Source organism: Phodopus roborovskii, unplaced genomic scaffold (assembly GCF_943737965.1).
Source record: "Phodopus roborovskii unplaced genomic scaffold, PHOROB, whole genome shotgun sequence".
Classification (NCBI taxonomy): domain Eukaryota; kingdom Metazoa; phylum Chordata; class Mammalia; order Rodentia; family Cricetidae; genus Phodopus; species Phodopus roborovskii.
This window is the reverse complement of record NW_026126514.1, coordinates 20,516,401-20,535,509: the sequence shown is the minus strand read 5'-3', so window position 1 is coordinate 20,535,509 and position 19,109 is coordinate 20,516,401. Positions and strand designations below refer to the sequence as shown.

At 36.7% G+C, this 19,109-nt stretch overlaps 1 protein-coding gene across 1 annotated transcript in view; it reads right to left on the bottom strand.

Annotated features, from left to right (window-relative positions):
* Positions 1–3,324: 3,324 nt before the first annotated feature.
* The window catches only part of Lrrc9 (leucine rich repeat containing 9), a 79,898-nt gene continuing 64,113 nt past the window's right edge, over positions 3,325–19,109 (bottom strand). The window contains exons 27-32 of the mRNA XM_051195979.1: positions 17,397–17,533; positions 16,184–16,401; positions 13,345–13,413; positions 7,394–7,534; positions 4,837–4,908; positions 3,325–3,553 (exon numbers count right to left, since the gene is read on the bottom strand). Of these exons, the coding sequence (XP_051051936.1) occupies positions 3,344–3,553; positions 4,837–4,908; positions 7,394–7,534; positions 13,345–13,413; positions 16,184–16,401; positions 17,397–17,533 (847 nt within the window). The 3' untranslated portion in view covers positions 3,325–3,343. The remainder of the gene's footprint in view (positions 3,554–4,836; positions 4,909–7,393; positions 7,535–13,344; positions 13,414–16,183; positions 16,402–17,396; positions 17,534–19,109) is intronic.

Below are 19,109 nucleotides of genomic sequence, written 5' to 3'. Positions count from 1 at the left end.
TTACAAATTTTTATAGCTTTTTTCCTATTAAATCATTAAGTATAAGGAAATGTCATTACAAAAACAAAATTTTAAGATAAAAGTATGTAAGTTGAATCTGAGAGGTACCGTTTGAATAGTATATGAAGCTAAATTAAAATAAAAATTAATAATGTAATGATATAATTAATATTTTTATAAAATAAAAATGTGTAGAAGCAGCTTGTTTTCAGTAAAATATAAATTTCTGGCAAATCTAGTTTTAAAAAGCAGCTGTGAACTTAAGTAGCAACTGAATATTGATTTTCTTGGAAATATCTTAATGATGAAGGAAAATATAAAAAGATGAACAGGAAAACTGATGAGTGCTTCAAGGCTGCATGGAACCTTTAGGGGTTTTTGCAGAGGCAACTTTTTCTGATGACAAACCAGTTTCTAGTCCATAAATAAACCAAACCAATTGATTAGATTCACTTAGTAACCAAAGGAATGTAACCATAGGCGCTATCTCTACTCACAGAGAATTAAGGATAATTTATTTCCTTTTGTGTCAGTAATATTTAACCGAAGCTGTAATTAAGATTTAATATTTTAAAATATTAAATGCTTCTTATAATGTATGATAGTTTATGGGTGGAAATATTATGCATGTTGCATATATAGGGTTACTTAAAAACTAGTTGTTAGTGTCTGTAAACATATATGTAGTATGCACCTGTACAACAGGGCATCATGTATATTTTTGATAAAAATATTCACAATCATAGTTAATTCAATAGAGGAATCTAGGGCTGTACATTAGAGTAAGTGATAAGATCATCACTGAAAAATTATAATTATAGCTAATTGTCATATGTAGATATCAGAATATTGGCTTGCCATCATCTAATTTCAGTCCAGCATAGTAGGCTCCAACTTGGTAATTAAAATGTGTTAGTTTCTCACATTCCAGGTTGGTTGTGGGATTGAAAATCAATTCATAATGCATTTGATTGATTGCATGCAAAATCCATCTATGAAGGTATTTGCTGAGAACAAAGAAATAATACTTGCATTGTATAAGTTATACTTTTTATCCAAATACATTGGAAGAGAATGAAATAGTTTATAGTCTTTATGTATAGTAGCTATGTAGAAAGCAAACACAAAATGCTGGCTAAATTATTAATTGCTCATTCATGTGTATTTTAAAAAGCAATGAATTAGGAGTTGAAAAATAATCTAGGATTAGATGTGTTAAATAACATCCTTTTTGTAAGCCACACTTTCTTTAAAGAGAAAGTAATGTATGCCTATCTAATAAGAGTATTAGAATAAGTCGTTCAGAATGTGTGCCAGGAATAGAAGACATCCACCATTACTTCTGTTAAAAAAAAGAAAGAAAGAAAGAAAAAAGAATCACTTACATTCTATGATATTTTGTTTGTTTTGTTAATAGGAATGGGATGGAGACAAACCTATTGCCTGTAAATATCACATAGCTTAATTTGTTTGGTAGTCCCAGGACGGTTGTACTTCATGTCAGTGACATGTGTTGTCATGGCAGAAAAATCTATGATCTGCTGTGTCAAATCATGTTCAGATTCACCCCTTATTATTTTCATATTAAAACACCATGATTTATATGAAAAGGTTACTGAAGGCTAGCTAGGTGTTCACTATATTTTCTACAGTGCCTGGCAATGCCTAAACTCACGTTTATTATTATTCTTTGTGTCACTATCAAATTATATATTAAAATTATATTGTGTTCAATAAGAAATTCAGATATAATTAAATTTTTATAAAATATACCCAAATTTTAAAAATGAACTTAAAAATAAGACACAACATTTATGAGAAATCCATAGGAGAAAAAAAAATCCCAGAATGTTAAATAGATGTGGTATAAAAATTAATCTTTTCTGCTTCATATTTTTCTGTTCTTGAACACTTTTCCCCAGTGAAAACCTATTACATATTTTTGTCCTAGCGTTTTAAAAAGACACATTTTATTATAAAAGTCTGGTATTCATTTCTAATCGTAAAAAGAAACAAGGAGCACGGTCCGGTCCTAAATTCATAATTCGGCACACTGTCAGACATTGCAGTGTCGGAATTGCAGTACAACCCAGACACCTTCTGGACATCTTAAGAACTGCATGTTATTCTCTGAACAAAGACCCTGAATGTAACAGCTATTTAAAAAAACCACACATTAAGAAGTGCAAAATCGATCTGTAATTAGGTTTGAAATTTGACATATTACATGATTAATTTACTGAAGCCAGTATTTAAATAATTAAAAAGCATGGAATTATGGCATGCACATTGGAATGATAGTTTCCAAAATACCTTTGGAATCATTTTCAGGTAGATTATAGGATATGCACAGTCGGATAAAAACACCTTATGTTTATACAAGTAACGTTGCAATACTATGAAATTATATTCAACATAGAGTCAATTCTTTGAATAAATAGGGTACTTTCTGAATCGTGCAGCCTATTTATATTAAAGTATGACTGGCAAATTTTTAATAATTTTTTTCTGAGAGGGTCTCTTGTAGCTTCGGGGACATCACACTCACTATATAACCAAGGATGACTTTGAACTCCTCACCTTCCTGCCTCTATCCCCTGATAATTGTGAGACACCATGCCTGATTTATGAGGGATGGGGGTTGAACCCAGGGCTTTTCTCATGCTAGGCTAGGTAAACCCTGACAACTGAGTTACATCTCCAGTCCATTAATCATCAATTTAAAGAACTTTATTTAACAAAGTCAATCCCATATCTGATTGTTTTGTGCTATTTTAGATAATATAACCATTTAGCAAAATTTTAAAAGAAATATAATTATTAAAGGTCAAAACTTAGTTTTGAATGTGTGTGTGTGGTTTTGTTTGTTTGTTTGTTTTTGTTTTTTTGCTTGAAACTGCTTGTAAAATCACCACAGGCTGGAAGGCTGTATTGCTTAAATAGTAAGGCTATTCAAGTGGCAGAACTCAACTGACTTTAGCAGTGGCTGTGTTTGGTCTGTAGGTTCATATTCTCAGAGTTACAGCAATCTTACTTTCTGTACAAACCATTGTGTCTGTGGTGACATGACTTTACAAGCAACCTCAGGCTAAAAAAAGACATGCTCAAACCGTGTTTTGACCTTTAATAATCAAAACTTTGTTGAAATGGAGTTACATGTAATTCTTGTTGAGTCACTATTCAACAATGGTTTTGGTGGTTGTTCACTATGACATGCAGAAAATGTAAAATTGTGGAAAGAAGCCAGGGGATTCTTGTTCACATCGTGAGCGCCAATCAGTCTTAACCCATGTGTAGTAGGTCAAATGAGATTGCTGTTTCAAATGAGTTTTTAAATTTTTTTTTATTGTTGCTGCTGTTGTTGTTTGTTTGTTTTTACATTCTCTCTGAAACTCTTTGTAAAAATACCTTCAACTTCAGGAGTTAAAGTGAAGTCAGGTCCCAAGAAATGGCTAAATCCAGCAGGCAGAATAACATTTGTTATTTTAATGGGAGAGGCTTTAACGTGGCAGAATGATCCACCCTCTGTAGGAGAGCTGGTAACAGGAACGAACTACAGAATAAAATAAAACAGTTAAGAACATCGTAAATCAGAAGCGAAGATAAACAGACTTCCTTATCATGAGACACTCTGCACAATCAGCTTTTAAAAAGTACTTTTACATGCTTGCCTAAGCTCATAATTGTACCTATGAGGACCACTAGAGCCCCACAGGCACTGGGTTAATGTCCCTCAAAATCTTGTGGTCTGGTTTTTTTTTTTTTCAGACTATGTTGTACTCATCACCAGGAGCTAGCGCTTGATGGTCCATCCTTCCTCCAAAGCTCTTAGCAGCGAAGAGCAAAACCATGAACAAGAGAACATGTTTCCCTTGTAATGGTTCTTTTTCTTTCTTCAAATATTTTTCCTCCGTGTGTATGAGTGTCTTGCTTGCTTGCTTGCATGTATGTATGCATGGTATGTATTATGGTACCACATGCATGCTGGTACCAGCAGAGGTCAGAAGAAAGTGTTGGACCCTTTGGAAATAGACGGGGCTAAGTCACCATGCGGGTGCTGGGAATAGCATTGCTTTGGATATAAATAAATGCCTGTTCCACTTTCGTCAAGACTGTGAGCCTGTTTAAGGAGATTAATTCCGAACATATGGTTTGACTTACTTAGAGATATAGGCCTTTGCTATTTGTGTAGAATAACCAACTTGACTTCAGCAAGCAATACCAAAAACACAGCTTTGAGTGGGCGCCAAGGTCCTTTAACTAATGTTGTGCAGTCCTGGGTGGCCCAGCAGCTCATTTATGGGAACTCCTTTCTGTCACTAATATGGCTTGCTGCCAACTCTTCTATTGAAGTCAAACCTCTAACATGCTCAGGTATAAATGTATAGATTATACTTTGCCCTTCTGGTATAAAAAGAAATAACAATAACAACCAAAATAAGGAAATCTAAACTGAGAAACTTGAAACCTTGTCTATTCTTGTTTCTTCTAAATAGCTAAAAGAAATCATGGCTCAGTTTTGTTCTAGCCACGAGAGTAAGAGTTACTATTGAATTTTAAAATATTCTTTTGTAAAACATATATATTAAATGCTTTATTTTACTATGAATGGGTGGATCAAAAATAATTTTAAATAAGATGTTTGCTTATGTAACAATGGTAGATAGTTAAATTCTTTTTACACATAGCACTATTCAGAAGGCAACAATAGATACATTTTAATTAAACAATAGTTCTTCTACGTGCCCCTATGGGACTTAACATATGCAGTGTGGCAGAAGCATCTTTCCCCAAAGATGCCCACTAGCCTCGCTACCAACCCTATGAAGACCTTACCTTACATGTCAAAGGAGTCTGCAGGTGTGACTGAGGTAAGGACTTTGAAGTGGGGAGATTATTCTGGATTATCTAAAGAGAGGGAGACAGGAGGGTCAGAGTGGGAGAAGCTTCGATGATGGAGGCAGGGGCTGGAGTGATGGGTGCCACTGCAGGCTGAGGCCTAGGAGCCATGGTCTTCTAGAAGCTGGAAAGCACACAGAGTTCTTTTCCAGAACTTCCAGAAGGAGCACAGCTTACCCCATGCTTCATCTAAGTCCCAGTTTCAGATTTGTGACTCCCAGAACAGTAAGACAATCACCGAGTGCCATGTTAAACAATGCATTTGTGATCATTTGAAGCGAGAACAGCAGAAAACTATTTCATGGGGCATGTGTATTTTCAAGAGGCGGCTTGAAGATCAAGAAAGAGGACTCAATCACTGAACTTAATTTCACCTGATTGTTCTCTTTTGAAAGAGAGAAGCCCTTGCCAGGGATCTGAGCACAGTTGTTAGACTGTACTCTTAGTATACATTGGCTGTTAGAACTCAAAGTTAGAACTTTTAACCTATACATCAATTTTTTTAAAACTAACTTTTATTAACATTGAACAATTATAAGCCTCAAGGTCCCTATAGGTCTAACTTTCACTTGTTTTAGAAATGCCTTTATCTAAAAATGTCAAGATTAATTTTTAAAAATTGGAGTTAGTTAAAAGACAAGGAATTATTAAAAATTTTCAAGTAGGGATAAAATTGTATCTGAGTAGTAGGATGCTTGACTAGCTGGACATGTGTTTGCCCCTCAGCACCACAAAAAAGAAAAAAATTACCAATATGATACTTATTTATCTTTTAATAAAATTTTAAATGTGCGTATGCTTGAAGAAGAAGAAATCTCCCCCTCTTTTGAGGCAAGCTCTCAGGTAGCCCCTGCGAAGGTCAGGTAGCCCCCCCCCGCCCCCCCCAAGGATAACTTTGAACTTCTGATCTTCCTGTCTCCCAAGGGCTGTGGCCACAGGTGTGTACACCACCGTGCCTGATGGAGGCCATCTTCTAATCCAGTGTCTTTGACATTTTGTCTGTCCTTTAAGACTGTGCCTATATTTTCTTCTGCTGGTTTCTTTAAGATAGTATAAATGTAAAGAATTGGAGAAAATGAGTTCTCTATATTTAAAAATTAGATTTCTTACACAGTTTCTCTAAATTTGTATCTTTTCTCCTGTATTTAATAGTTTTTTTTAAAGTCCTATATCCACTTTGACAGTGTGTGTGTGTGTGTGTGTGTGTGTGTGTGTGTGTGTGTGTGTGATTATTCTTTATCCAGACTTTCCAAAGTAATGGATTTGGTTTTCAAATTAACATAGAAATCATAATTTAAATTTGAACTTATGTTTCATGTTGACTTAATATAAACTACACATCAGGTTTTTAAAGAAACAAAGCCATCTCTCTATCAGTAGGTGACTCTATTGCGGATGGGAGAAGTAAAGCAAGCAGAGTTGGATAGGATGAAGTACCTTTTTTTGCTAATGAAGGGACTGAGAAGAACCTGTTCATCAGCATATATTAATCCAGAAGTTAAGCAAAAGCCCAGTAGGAGGCCCTCTGTCTAAAGCAACCTCACCTGTTCCTCCTTCAAAATCCTGTTCTCTCTCTCTCTGTCCCTCCCTCCCTCCCTCCCTCCCTCTTTTCCTCTCCCCCTCCCCCCTTCCAGGATTTCTCTGTGTAGCCCTCACTGTCCTGTAACTCACTATATAGACCAGGCTGGCCTTGAACACAGAAATCCTCTTGCCTCTGCCTCCCAAATGAAGATCCTGTTTTGAATGTAAACTTGGATCCTTGACTCTAACGTCCTTGGATTTTTGCTTCTAGTTATGTTACAGGTTCACTTATACCCCCTTTCCCACCTGCTCCAGGTCTTTGTAATGTCTCTGGGATTGCTCTAAACGCCTCAACTGGTTCTCCTCCCTACTCCTGTCTCTTCTTCAAGCTTTGCAAAGGGTCAACTGTAACAATTCTACATTTCTGTTAAAAAGCCATCATTGTTCTGTGTTAAATTTGGTTTGATTATAAACAATCAGAAGTGGTTAATGATCGAATTCCTAAAAAGCCTGTTTCTGTTGTTTCTTTATCCTATAATTTTGTTTCTATCATGGTCAGGTACATTTAATGGCTCATGGGCATGGGTAAAGAGTCAGTAATTTTACAAATCTATAAGAATAGCAGCGCACATCTCTGTTAGATGAACTATACAGCCCAGAAAGTTGAGATGAAAATTCTCCTATTTCCTCTCTGCCTAAACTGAAGCAATTTTATAGTTAGTTCCTACAAAAACAGAATATCCCAGTTTCTTACCTTGTAGCATCACCTGAAGTACCGAACAAACAAATATTAAATAATCTGCCTTAAATAAGAGCATTATTAGGAAAAAGAGCTGCATTTGATAGCAGTCACTAAGTAAATACTATAATTTACAAACCACATTTGCTTAAACATTTAAGTCAAAATGTACATGATATAATGTGAATTTACAGTAATCTATAATAAAAAGAAAAGTGTAAATAGCATAGTTACCGAATTTTTCTTTGCTTGTAGTTCAGAGAAATGAAATTCAGCCTTTGCCCTATCATCTGCATTTATAGGAATTCCATCCAACATCTGTAAATTAGGCAGGCGGAAGATGAGCACATGGCGATGAACCATTTTTCTACAAATCTAAAGAAAGGTAAAAAATAATAGTTTATTTCCAAGATCCCTTTCATTAAAGAATTAACCTTCAAAAGGAGACAGTTTGGGAAAGGACACAAAGATGATACATAGCGGCTACTACTTTACAATCTTGGGTCAGGAGGTGGTGGCACCTGCCTTTAATTCCAGTACTTGGGAGGCAGATGCACTGGATCTTTGATTTTGAGGTCAGCCTGGTCTACCTAGTGAGTTTCAGGGCATCCAGGCCAGGACTGCACAGAGAAACTTTGTCTTAAAAGCCAAACCTAACCAAACCAAACCAAGCCAACAAATCAACCAAACAAACAATATTAGGTGCTACAGGCCAAAACTTGATAATGGGAAGTTTCTTAATCTTTTGCGATGTCCAATGAAAGTAGAAAATACTTTTTAAATGAAGTCTATTGTTAAGAAGAGGTTTAGTCTTTCTCCTTTGCTTCTTCCTTTCATTTCTTTTTCTTCCCCTTCCCCTTTATCCCCTTCCTCTTGCCTTTTCCCACCCTCTCCATGTATCACAGGCTGGTTTGAACTAATAGTCCTCTTGCCTCAGCCTCCCAGGTGCTGGAATGGCAGGTGTGTGTTACCACACTCAGACTATCATCCCTCCATAGTCCATAGCATTGCCCATCAGCTAGAGGAAATCTCAGCTCATGGGTAGAACTCTATGAAAGTTCATTTATAAATAACTACTTTATGTAAGATTTTCCAAAAGGCCCTATTCCACTTAATTCAACATCTTCTGGTCTAGTATGATCAGTTTCTTCAAAGTGTTAACCTGCTTTAAAAATATTTACAAAAAGGTTGGAAAGACTTCAATAGAGTGGTCTGATGGTATTGACTTTAGAAGGCTTTGCTTGCAAGGATGGGGCTCTTTCTTGGTGTTTGATACCCGGAACTGGGAATGTGCTTATCATTCCTTGGATGATAAGAGTAGTTGACTATGCATTTATAACTACTAAAAATAGCAGGATCTGTACTCAACCTCTTTTCCATCTGGAATTTGGAATTTCAGTTCTTGATTGAGAAAGGGTGCCAATGTAATCAACTTTCATCAAACCGCAACACATAAGAGATGCCATTTTTGTGACTAAGTGAAGATTGTGTTCTGTGTGCCCTGCCATGGGAGAGATAGCACAAGGAAGTACACATACAGATTCCTCCAGACTCTGTCTATCTCTTCCTCACACCCTATGGTTGTGTATCCTTACTATGCCATTGCAATTGCTCTTAGCCACAAGGAAAACATTACGATGACTGAGTTTCTCTAGAAAATCTCTGAAATAGTGATGATCTTGAGGACCCATAACATAGAAAGAATACAGTACTGTACTGTCTGTAATGGCAAACTCTTGGAGATGAATGAATAAGTTGGGCCTGATGGCTCATGTCTATTATCCTAGCCCTCTGGAGGCTAAAGCAGTAAGATTGCTATGAGTCAGAGGCCATCTTGGTTTATATAGTAAATTCCAGAACAAGCTGAAATGAAAACAAAAACAAAAACACAAACAAAAACAGAAAACAAAATGAACAAACTGCTTGAACTGAATGTGGTAGGGGGATGTTCAGTAATGGAGAGAGACCTCTAACACACCAGTCAAGCAAATCACTGACCACATTCTAGGTTACAAAGCCATTTTTTTTAAATACCAAAGAATACAGAGCCTGCTTCTTGTCACTAAAATGCTCCAAAACTGGAGGAAAATGATGAAGATACAACTAGAAACTAGAAAAAATTAAAATAAATAAAAACATATGCATAGCCTTCAATAATTTGTGAATGAAGATGAAGTCTCTTGAGTAGATTTTGAGATATGAAGATTAGTAAAGGCAATATGTAAAAACTTTCAAGGCATGTAAGAGCAGTACTGTAACCTACAGCTTACAGATTAGAAATACATTGAAAATTAATGTTAAGTTAAAATGATTAAGATTTAAGAAATATGAAAAATAAGAATTTCTTTGAAAAATTTCAAGTAACTAAAAGAAGGGAATGATAATAGATGTCGATGAAATAGAAAGCAAATCATGCCCTTGACAAGGAAAAAATACTGTGCTCTAAAGAAGCAAACATTGTAATCAAGGCTCTAGCAAGATTTATCAAGAATAGAACCCAAAAGCAAAAAATGACAACCTTAGGCACAGAGGGGTGACAAAAGCAGATATAGTGGAGAATTAAGAGAACATTATGAGCTTGCATTAAGCTCATAGCGATACATTAAGAACTTAGATAAAAGAACAATATCTGGAAAAATTTAAGCTCCCAAAATGAGCTTATGAGGAAGTAGAAATATGATGGGACTTATACTCATGGAGGAATTGAGTAAGCAAGCTAAATTCTAGCTTATAAAATAATTAGAAACCAGGTGTTTTAGAGATAAGGTCCATATTGGTTTTTTTAACCAATCCACAGACTAGGAATAGGAGGAGTGCAAAAGACATTATGCCAGATTTAAAGGTATGGTATCAAAAGACAGAATTATAGTTTTTATCTGCATAGATACAGATATGCTATGTTAAATACTATCAGATATAAAACATGAACAAATAATATTCACACCAGGGATTTAAGGATAGAATAGTTTTACTCTACCAAGTCTGTTAATGCAATTTAGTATACCATTAAATTATAAAAAGAAACTATATTATCCATCAGTCAAAACCCAATGTCCATTTGTTATGAAACAGCCATTTGAAACTAGAAAGACCTTCCTTAAATTATTAAAAGTTGCTTTCCCATAATTCATTGTAAGCATTATCTCTAGAAGAGACAACTTGGAAGCATTCTTTTGAAATCATCAAATTCAATACTACACCAGAGTTCTTAATCAGCACTCTAAGAGAAGAACAGGAAATAAATATATGAAGATTGAAAATACTAGCTATTTTTTACAGACAGCATGATGGTATATGGAAAACAATCAACGGTTTTTACAAACCATTAGAATTAAAAGCAGGTCTTAGCAAGCTGTTTAGACAAAGAACAATATGTAAAAGTCATAATTTCTTTACTCCTACAACAAATAATTAGAAGAATACAAAAAAGAAACTATTTAAAACAGCTGTTAAAACAATAGGATAAATCTTATCAAAGATGATTGAAGCTTTTCTGGAAAAAAAAACATAAATCTTTCTCTGTGTGGAAATAAATATCCTTTCTGTAATATTTTTTAGATTAATTTTAAAGCACATATAAAACCAGAAAGTATACATATTAATGGGTGGTCTGTGATACAGCACCCATATATTTGGATAAATGTATACTTCATTTAATCAGGTGAGTACATCTTCATTATCATTGTTTATGGGAAAAAATTTTTAGACTTTTATCTTGCCTAGCACCATGGCGGCCACTACCACCTTGCCCCTTTCCACTAGGGCAAGCAAGTACACACAGGACTCCTGTATCCCTTCCTGGAAAGAAGGTTACCACTGGGACAGTGTTTAATTCCTCCAAGAGCTCTTGCAGAGGCATGCCCCAGCAGCTGACAGGTCCCAGGAGCAGAGGCAAGAGTAGTCAAGGGAAGGGGTGAGCCAGTCCATGGCATGGGAGACAAGACAGCCAAAATTCAGTAGGCAGGGACAGATTTATGTTGTTCCAAAGATCATATCAGTTTTGTTTTTGGACGTGTGTTTAAGCACATCTGGGGTAATACGTTTAGTCATCATTGATAAACTGTGACAGAACAAAGTTATCTTTTACATTCATTTTCTCTCAAGTTTAGTCATCCTTGATAAATAGTTATCTTTTATAATCACTTTTACTCATCAACCCTGTAACCCAATTTTAAAGAATCCAAAGGCTTATGATAGCATGTTCTCAGGCTCGTAGTTCTTGTGGCTTTAAGGACTCAAGACAGAAAGAAAATCTCCAAGCTAGCCCTGGCAGATTGTCATGTCCCTAACAGTGTATTAGTAACTCTTAATAATCAGAGTGGCCAAGAAAAATCCTCAGGCCAAAGTTGCTGAAGTTCAATTTCTGACACAATATAATGTTTAACATTTTATATCTTTGTAGAATTTATTTATAGGTCTCATCCCGGCATTCTTTTGCTCATTGGTTATAAAACACCACAGCAGCTCTGCATGAGCTAACTTTTCTAAGAAAGGGAGGTCTTGACACCTCATGCTTTTATCGTTTCACCCCATTCTTTATTTATCAGTATAAATCTCTGTGTAGAGCAGAGGCAACTTCACCTAATCTAATTTCGTTGCTATATATGCTGTGCAATTGCCTGAGTGTATTGTGGGAGGAAACTTGCAATCTGATCTGTGGCCCACCAAAACTTTTAAGTTTACTTTGTTTTGAGTATCTTGTTCCTGAGTAAGTACGGGGAAGATGTTTCAAGAATGGCTCATAGCCTCATAAAGAGACCTCTGGCTTCCTTATATGTGTCACAGCCTCAAGGCAAAAGGAAGACCTTTAAGTAGATAAGGAGATCTCCCTAAAAGCGGGAGGGGTGGTGTGTTCAGGACTTTCCTGGAGAAGATTAGAAACAGTAGTCCTGGGAGAAGGCATAAATGATTCATAAGAAATTTCCCATCAATCCAAGATTCCAAAATTGTACAACTACTAAAAGTCCCCCAAGTATGCAGCATGTGGAGATCAAAGCCAAAAGTGGCACCTGCAGCTCTGCTTTGCTGGATCTTTGTCAAGCAGCTGTGCTGGCTTTATAACGTTAGCTGTTCCCATCAGACACGGCTCTGCCAAGCCCTCTCCTCCAACACAGAGAGCTTTTACCAGGAGTTTCCCGGTCCTTTGCAATCAGACTGCATACTTCTGTAATTTTCCTATATGCCTAGTAGGCATTTTCAAGGCTGGCATCCAGTTTGGCCTGGTCACTGCCATCTTGTGTCATCACCTCTGCAAGAGTTCCCAAGCAGTCCTGACCCCATTTCCCCCCCCCACACAATGTTTTCCAGCACCATAAATTAAAAACCAAACAAATGAACACCCCAAAACAAAACATTAGGGCAGCATGCGATGCTTTCCAGCTGGATCTAGATGCCACCAACAACAGGAATGTATCTGACTTCTTTGATATCAGCTTGAAATGAACTGTTCTGGCTTAGATGAAAGACCCTCGTCCTAACATGTGACCCTCTCTCTGACTCCCAGTCTTGCTGCCCTTGATGCCCTTCTGTGAAACCCTGGAACTGTCTGCCTCATGGCCTTTTCAGTCTTACACCGTCTGCTGTCAGTTTTATGCTGGATTTTCCTGGAACGCGCGGCAAGCTAAACATCAGGCCATCTCTCCATTGTCATACTTTTCAGTTTGCTTAGATGTTAAATGTGTATGGGGTGCTATTTATTGGATCCCTTTAAAGACTCCAACAAGAAAAGGCTGTCTCCCACATTCATTTAAAGTAAGTGCAGTTCAAAGGAAAACACCAACAAGATTTCCCTTTAACTTTGTTTGCTTCCTAAAATCCACAGGAGAGTGAAAGGGTGAAGAATAGCAAAGGCAGTGAAGAAAGTGAAGGACACAGTAAGAATGAGGAGATGGGAGAGGAAGATAAGGAGAAGCACTCTGCAAGAATTAAGACAATACAAAACGTTAGTAATTAACACAGCGTAATGTTATTGGCACAGCAATAGGTAAGTAAGCCAAAAGGTGCAATGCAGAATGTGACACACACACGTTTACATTTGACAGCAATGGTTTGCAGTGCAAACCAAACTTGTGTTGGGTTAACTAGCTACGTATATAAGAATAGAAAAAGTGAATCACGTTCTCATATCATATAAAAATACATAACGATAATTGGGAAATTAAGAAGTTATAAAGGTAAATACTCACTGGATTGCCATAGACAGTAAGCTCTCTGAGAGAAGGCATAACATCAAGTTTTTCCAGTTCTGCAATTTCCTAGTAAAAGGTAATAAATTATCATTTGGTTAGCTTACATCTCCTCACTACTCCAAAGTAGTTTTAAACAAGTTTTAGACGTCAGGTAGTTCCAACTGGATCATCTGAGTGAATCCACGTGAAGACCATAGACTCCTAATACCTGACTAGCAAAGATAACACTGCAATGCGGAAGATGAGCCACACAGCAGAACTTGCAAGGTAACAGCAAACTTTTCTAGGAAGAGCTGTAAGCTGCCCTAGGGCTTAGATGGCAACCTTAATAATAGAAGAATGTGTGATAGCAGCTGTACTTTGATACACTAGCTGTGAAAGAGAGAACACGTTAAATGGTTAAATGTTGTGCCCTCCTACAATGCACAGGACTATTTATTATTATCCACTTACTATTATTAATAGTTTGTAATCCTGTAGTTTTGGCAAAAATTTTTAAAAAATTTATTTTTATTTAATGTGTGTGTGTGCTTTGTCTTCATGGTATGCTTAGATGTTTAAAAGAACATGGAGAATCTGGGTGTCAGACAGAGGAATCACCTAGCCACAGGGATCAAATGGGACCATGAAACTGAAATCTTAGTTTGTGTTGCAATGATTCTTAGACAGAATACAATAGGCCACATTTTTCTCAGTCTACATTATTGGACACACTGGCAAAGTCAAAAGCACCACACCACAGACTGTAGGTCAATGAGACTCTATCTACCTTGATCTGAAGTACTAGTGTTTTGTTCATTTGTAATAGGGGTTTCTCTTGTCCTGTCATTGTTGGCTAACCCAGAGATTGTATTCTGATTGCTTACTTGTAGAGTTAATGCTTGTATCATATCATATCATATCAAATTGCCCAAATTGGTGTGAATCCAGAGATGAAGTCTCTACCCACAGAAAATTCGAATGGATAGCCAAGGTTTTGAAAGAATATGTTTTCAGAAGAATACAGCGAGGTTTCCAACTCATTTCACTGAACTTGTGCTGCCGGCTGGTGTTATTGTACTTAATGTGACCATATACCATCAGCAGACCATCTAAACTCACCGAGGAATACCACTTCAAGGATAAGAATCAAAGGCTAAAATCATTCAATAACCACTAAAACTCAGTCATTCCTTCAATGACGCTTACCATATTATTACTGTATTAAAATTTGATAGTAAACCCCATTGAGCACGATTCTGTTCACGTTTCCTGGGAGGAAGCTATCATGCCAACCTAATCTACTGTCTCCTCCATCCCTCACAGGGAATAGGGTGTCAAAAGGTGACAAGGACATCCTGAGGAGATGCTGGTTGTTTGGTCCAAGTTCCTTTAAGCCTGCTACTAACTGGATACCCTGGCAAACAGAGCAGTGGCATTTTCCAGGAAGGTCCTTAGCTGTGGCGTTCTCTTGACAGATCTCTCTGGATAAAGACTGCTTACAGTCAAGTAACCTGGAATCTACAGAATAGCAAGACATGGCCTCTAATAAGATGCTTAAGTATAAACCGGAAATGTTTCAGGACACTCCCCTACTCTGAGACCACTCCCCAAAATCTTCCTTGGAGATTGCATCTTTTATTCTGAGCTAGACAGCTTGTGTGGTGTGGAATGAAGGAAACCAATAAAATGTCCAGGGCCTCAAGTGTTAATTATTGAAACTGTAATCAAAACTCATGGCGGTTTTGTTTGTTTTTGCTGGGCTTGTTTAAGCCAAGGCTTTGGGCACACTGAACACAGTTCTACCACAGAACTTCTCCCCAGCTCAAAGTCTCATTTGTTTAGCTCACTTACTGTTGGCACAATATTCCCACAGAATGCCAGATTCTCCCAACTTTCATCTTTTTCTAAATAAAGTTGTGGAAAGCTCACTGCCAACTTGGCCAGGCTTTCCTCGGACTTGGGTTTCAATCTGGATAAAATCAGGCGCATGCTGCTTTTCTTGGTGTGTATGTGTCTTACTTGCTCAGTTGAAAGAGAAATTACTTGTGATTTCCTTCTAACCCTGGAAAGGAATTCTATATTATCACAAAAAAAAAAAAAAAAAAAAAAAAAAAAGGCTTCACAAAGTGTAGCAAGTAGAGACTAAGACAAATAGTTGTCAAGTGTCTAGTGTCTGCCATGTACCATGTGCTAAACTGATACAGGTATGGACAGGATGGACACAGGTCCTGCTTGTGCAGAAGGCGTAGACAGCTCAGCCTGCTCTTGAAACCACCTTAGAGGGACAGATAGCAGACACAACTCTAGTGAAAGTAGGCTTGTAGGTCATTACCAAAATGCTGATAGAAACACAAGCTCTGTCAGGTCCAATAACTCTCCTGCCTGTATGCTACCTCAGGAGGCAGTCTAAGAAGGTCCAGTTTGGTTCTGCACTCTACAAGCAACAGCTGCATTCTGGGTACATAAAACAATGGACTTTTTAAGGAAGACAGGTGGGTGGAGAGCTGAGGTGTTAAAGTCAGGTGAGTGAGATAGATGCCAAGCAGATCAAAGACACCGGGGCAGGGTGAAAAGGCCGGAGGAAGGTTTCTGCCGAGACTCAGAGACAGCTTAGACCAAGGGCATCGAGGAGTAAGTGCGAACCATGAGGGAGGATTAGTGAGCCCAGCTTTAGAACTAAACCAACTAGCATCAGTGGGTGGGTGCACATCGTCCAGGCTCTAGGTCTAGAAGTGGTGAGAACCCCTTTGCATCAGACTACAGTACATGCCTGGTGATATGCCTGAAATGGACTTGATAAATAGCAGTCACAACACATAAACTTCAAAATGACAATAGCCCCAAAGAACGTTACCTGGATTTTATTATATCCTAGGAAGAGTTTCTCCAGTTTGACCAAAGATTGCAATTTGCCCAGCTCTCGCAGTCTGTTTTCTTCTAGGTGAAGAGTCAGCAGGGCACTCGGTTTGGCAAAAGCACTTTCGTTAAATGCTCGGATGCGGTTATGGTCGACGACCAGCTCCTGAAGGACAACCAAGTTGTCCAGCCCTTCGACCTGACTGATCTCATTTCCTAAACAGTTATGACATGCTGCATGAGCCCAACTCCCAGAATCAAAGTTTATGTACCCACCTTTATTTAAATATTTATCAAATGATTTTTAAAACTAAAAAAGAACATACATTTTTATGTCTTCAAATTGTAACACAAACTGATCTTTCCCTAACTTTTAATGAGCAGTCTTTCCACAAAATACGTTCTGTAGCTTTAACAATCCAATTTATCAATCTGTTAATTCAGTTACAAAATGATCTTGGACTAATTTTCCTCTTTTTGATATATCTAATTAGTTACTTAGTCCTAATATTTACTCCTTTACAACTGAGTCTTAGACTTATCATACCTATTGTGGGTCAGGTCATTATTAGTACATATTAATGCAACTCTGGATCAAAACTGCATATGTGTTAGAGTTAGACAGACCCGATCACTTGGGTACATTATTTAAACATATTGGACCTTGCTTATTTCTTCTTCCCCACCCCAGGTGTCCAACATCAGGAAGATGGATAAGAAAATATGATGGATAAATATACAATAGGTTTTTTTTTCATTCACAAAGAAGAACAAGATTATATTCTTTGCAAGAGGATGCATGCAATTGGAGATAATCCCATTAATCAAATTAAGGTAGTCTCAGAAAAACAAACTTCATATATGAAAGTGAAACTATCTAAGAGAACAGAGGGGACTGATTAAGGAGGGGCAGAAAGGGGAGGCAAAGGAGGTAAAAGAAATACACTCAACATACAATATATACTTGCATGAGTACATACAATTGCATTTGAGTATATGCATATATGAACATTTGCACACGTAACTATATGCAATTAATTTTTAAAAATTATCTTTGATAATATGCAGCTAAACTAAATGAAAAATATTTGCAATTATTAAATTTTTGTTTCAGTGATCATTAGAATAAATAATGATACTTCTACTTGCTTGTTAGAGCAAGATGATAACCTAGTTAGTTTACAGGATTTATGAACAGCATGTCTACTCACCCTGTAGAAAGAGGAATTTTAAGTTTCTTAGTCTGTTAAGTTGTAGCTGGACTAAGTTACAAATTCCATTGTATCCCAAATGAAGAACCTCTAAACTTTGCATTATTGGAGGCAAATTTTCATTGCTTACTGAATCTCTGAAACACACAGTTATGTTTGAGGTCATAACTTGATTTCAAAGCAACTCTATCATAAAAGAAGGTCTGAAGTGTATTTACTATAAAGTGAAAGTAAGATAAAAATTTGTATGAGTTTTTGGTATATGATAGTTGACCAGGGTTTTATAATAACAATAATAATTTTTATCTCTTAAAATGCTTATATGGCAAAGAATAAAATACAGAAAGTCACTATGAAAAGTGAAGTCAATATAATTAGGCAAGAAAAAGAAAAATTATGTATTCCATTAGAAGGGAATAAATGCAGTTATCTTTATTCTCAAAGACATAATCCCTGTAGGTACTAAACTCTAACAGATCTACCAAAAAACTAACAAATCACTTCATCAAAGCCACAAGACAAAGTAATAAAAATGGTCTGAAGTTCTAGTGCCAGTAATAAAAATAAAGAGAACAATTTTTCTACTTTTTACTACTGTGTAACAGAAAATAAATTCAGAACACTTTATAATAAATTCCAAAAAAGAAGCACAAAATGTTACACATAACTGAATGAAACCAATGGAGGTATCAGTAAATAAAAAAATATTTCATGTTTGTGGATTAGAAATCTGAATATTATTAAAATGGCAATTCTTTCTAATTGATGAGTAGATTAAATATAATCTGCATTGAAAGCTCTTTATAAATTTTAAGACAGTTCATTTTTTTCCTTTTTCCTAAAGAATTCAAAGAACTCTGAACAGACAAAGCAATATCGAAAAAGATAAGTTAGATGGCTTACTGTCGTATAATCTACATATTGAAACAGGACACCATAGTGTAGTGAAATTAATAACTGGCCCTTGCAATGACAAGGGATGGATCTCAAAAAGTAAGCTCAGTGAAAGAAACCAGACACAAAGCGAAAGTAGGAGGGCTTGGAGGTGGAGGAGGGGGGAGTGGTGGGACAGGGGTAAGATATGATAAGGGGGCATTGAGGATAACCAAAGTATGTTATGCACACATATGAAATGCCATAATAAAACCCACTATGCAGTACAATAAATGAATGCTAATAAAAATGAAAAAAGTTCTTACTATGCAATTCCAATCTTACACAATTTTAGGGAGAGGCAAAATCATAGGAAAAGAAAGCAGATCAGTGGCTGTTGCTAAAGGCTTGAATGTGGGGGAAGGAGACCGCAAAGAACAATGAGGGTGGTCTGAGGTGCAGCCATTTCACACTGTGGTTTTAGCCATGGCTACAGGACTGGATACATTTGTCAGAAACCATTAAATGGCACACTGAGGTTGGTAACTTTGTTATATGCAAACTGTAGCTCATTAAAGGTGGTAAACACTAGACCCTACTCCAAATGACTTGACAGATTTTGATGATCCCTCCTGGAAGGTATCATACTCCCTGTGGAGTGGGGGTGGTGCATGGGAGAGAGGAAGGGAGTGGGAACTGGGATCGATATGTAAAATAAGAAAAAATAATAAATATACATGTATGTATACATACATATATACATATATATGAAAAATAAAGATGGTAAACACAAGGAATATTCTTCATTGAGAAAAATGAAAATACTTTGACTTGGTGGTA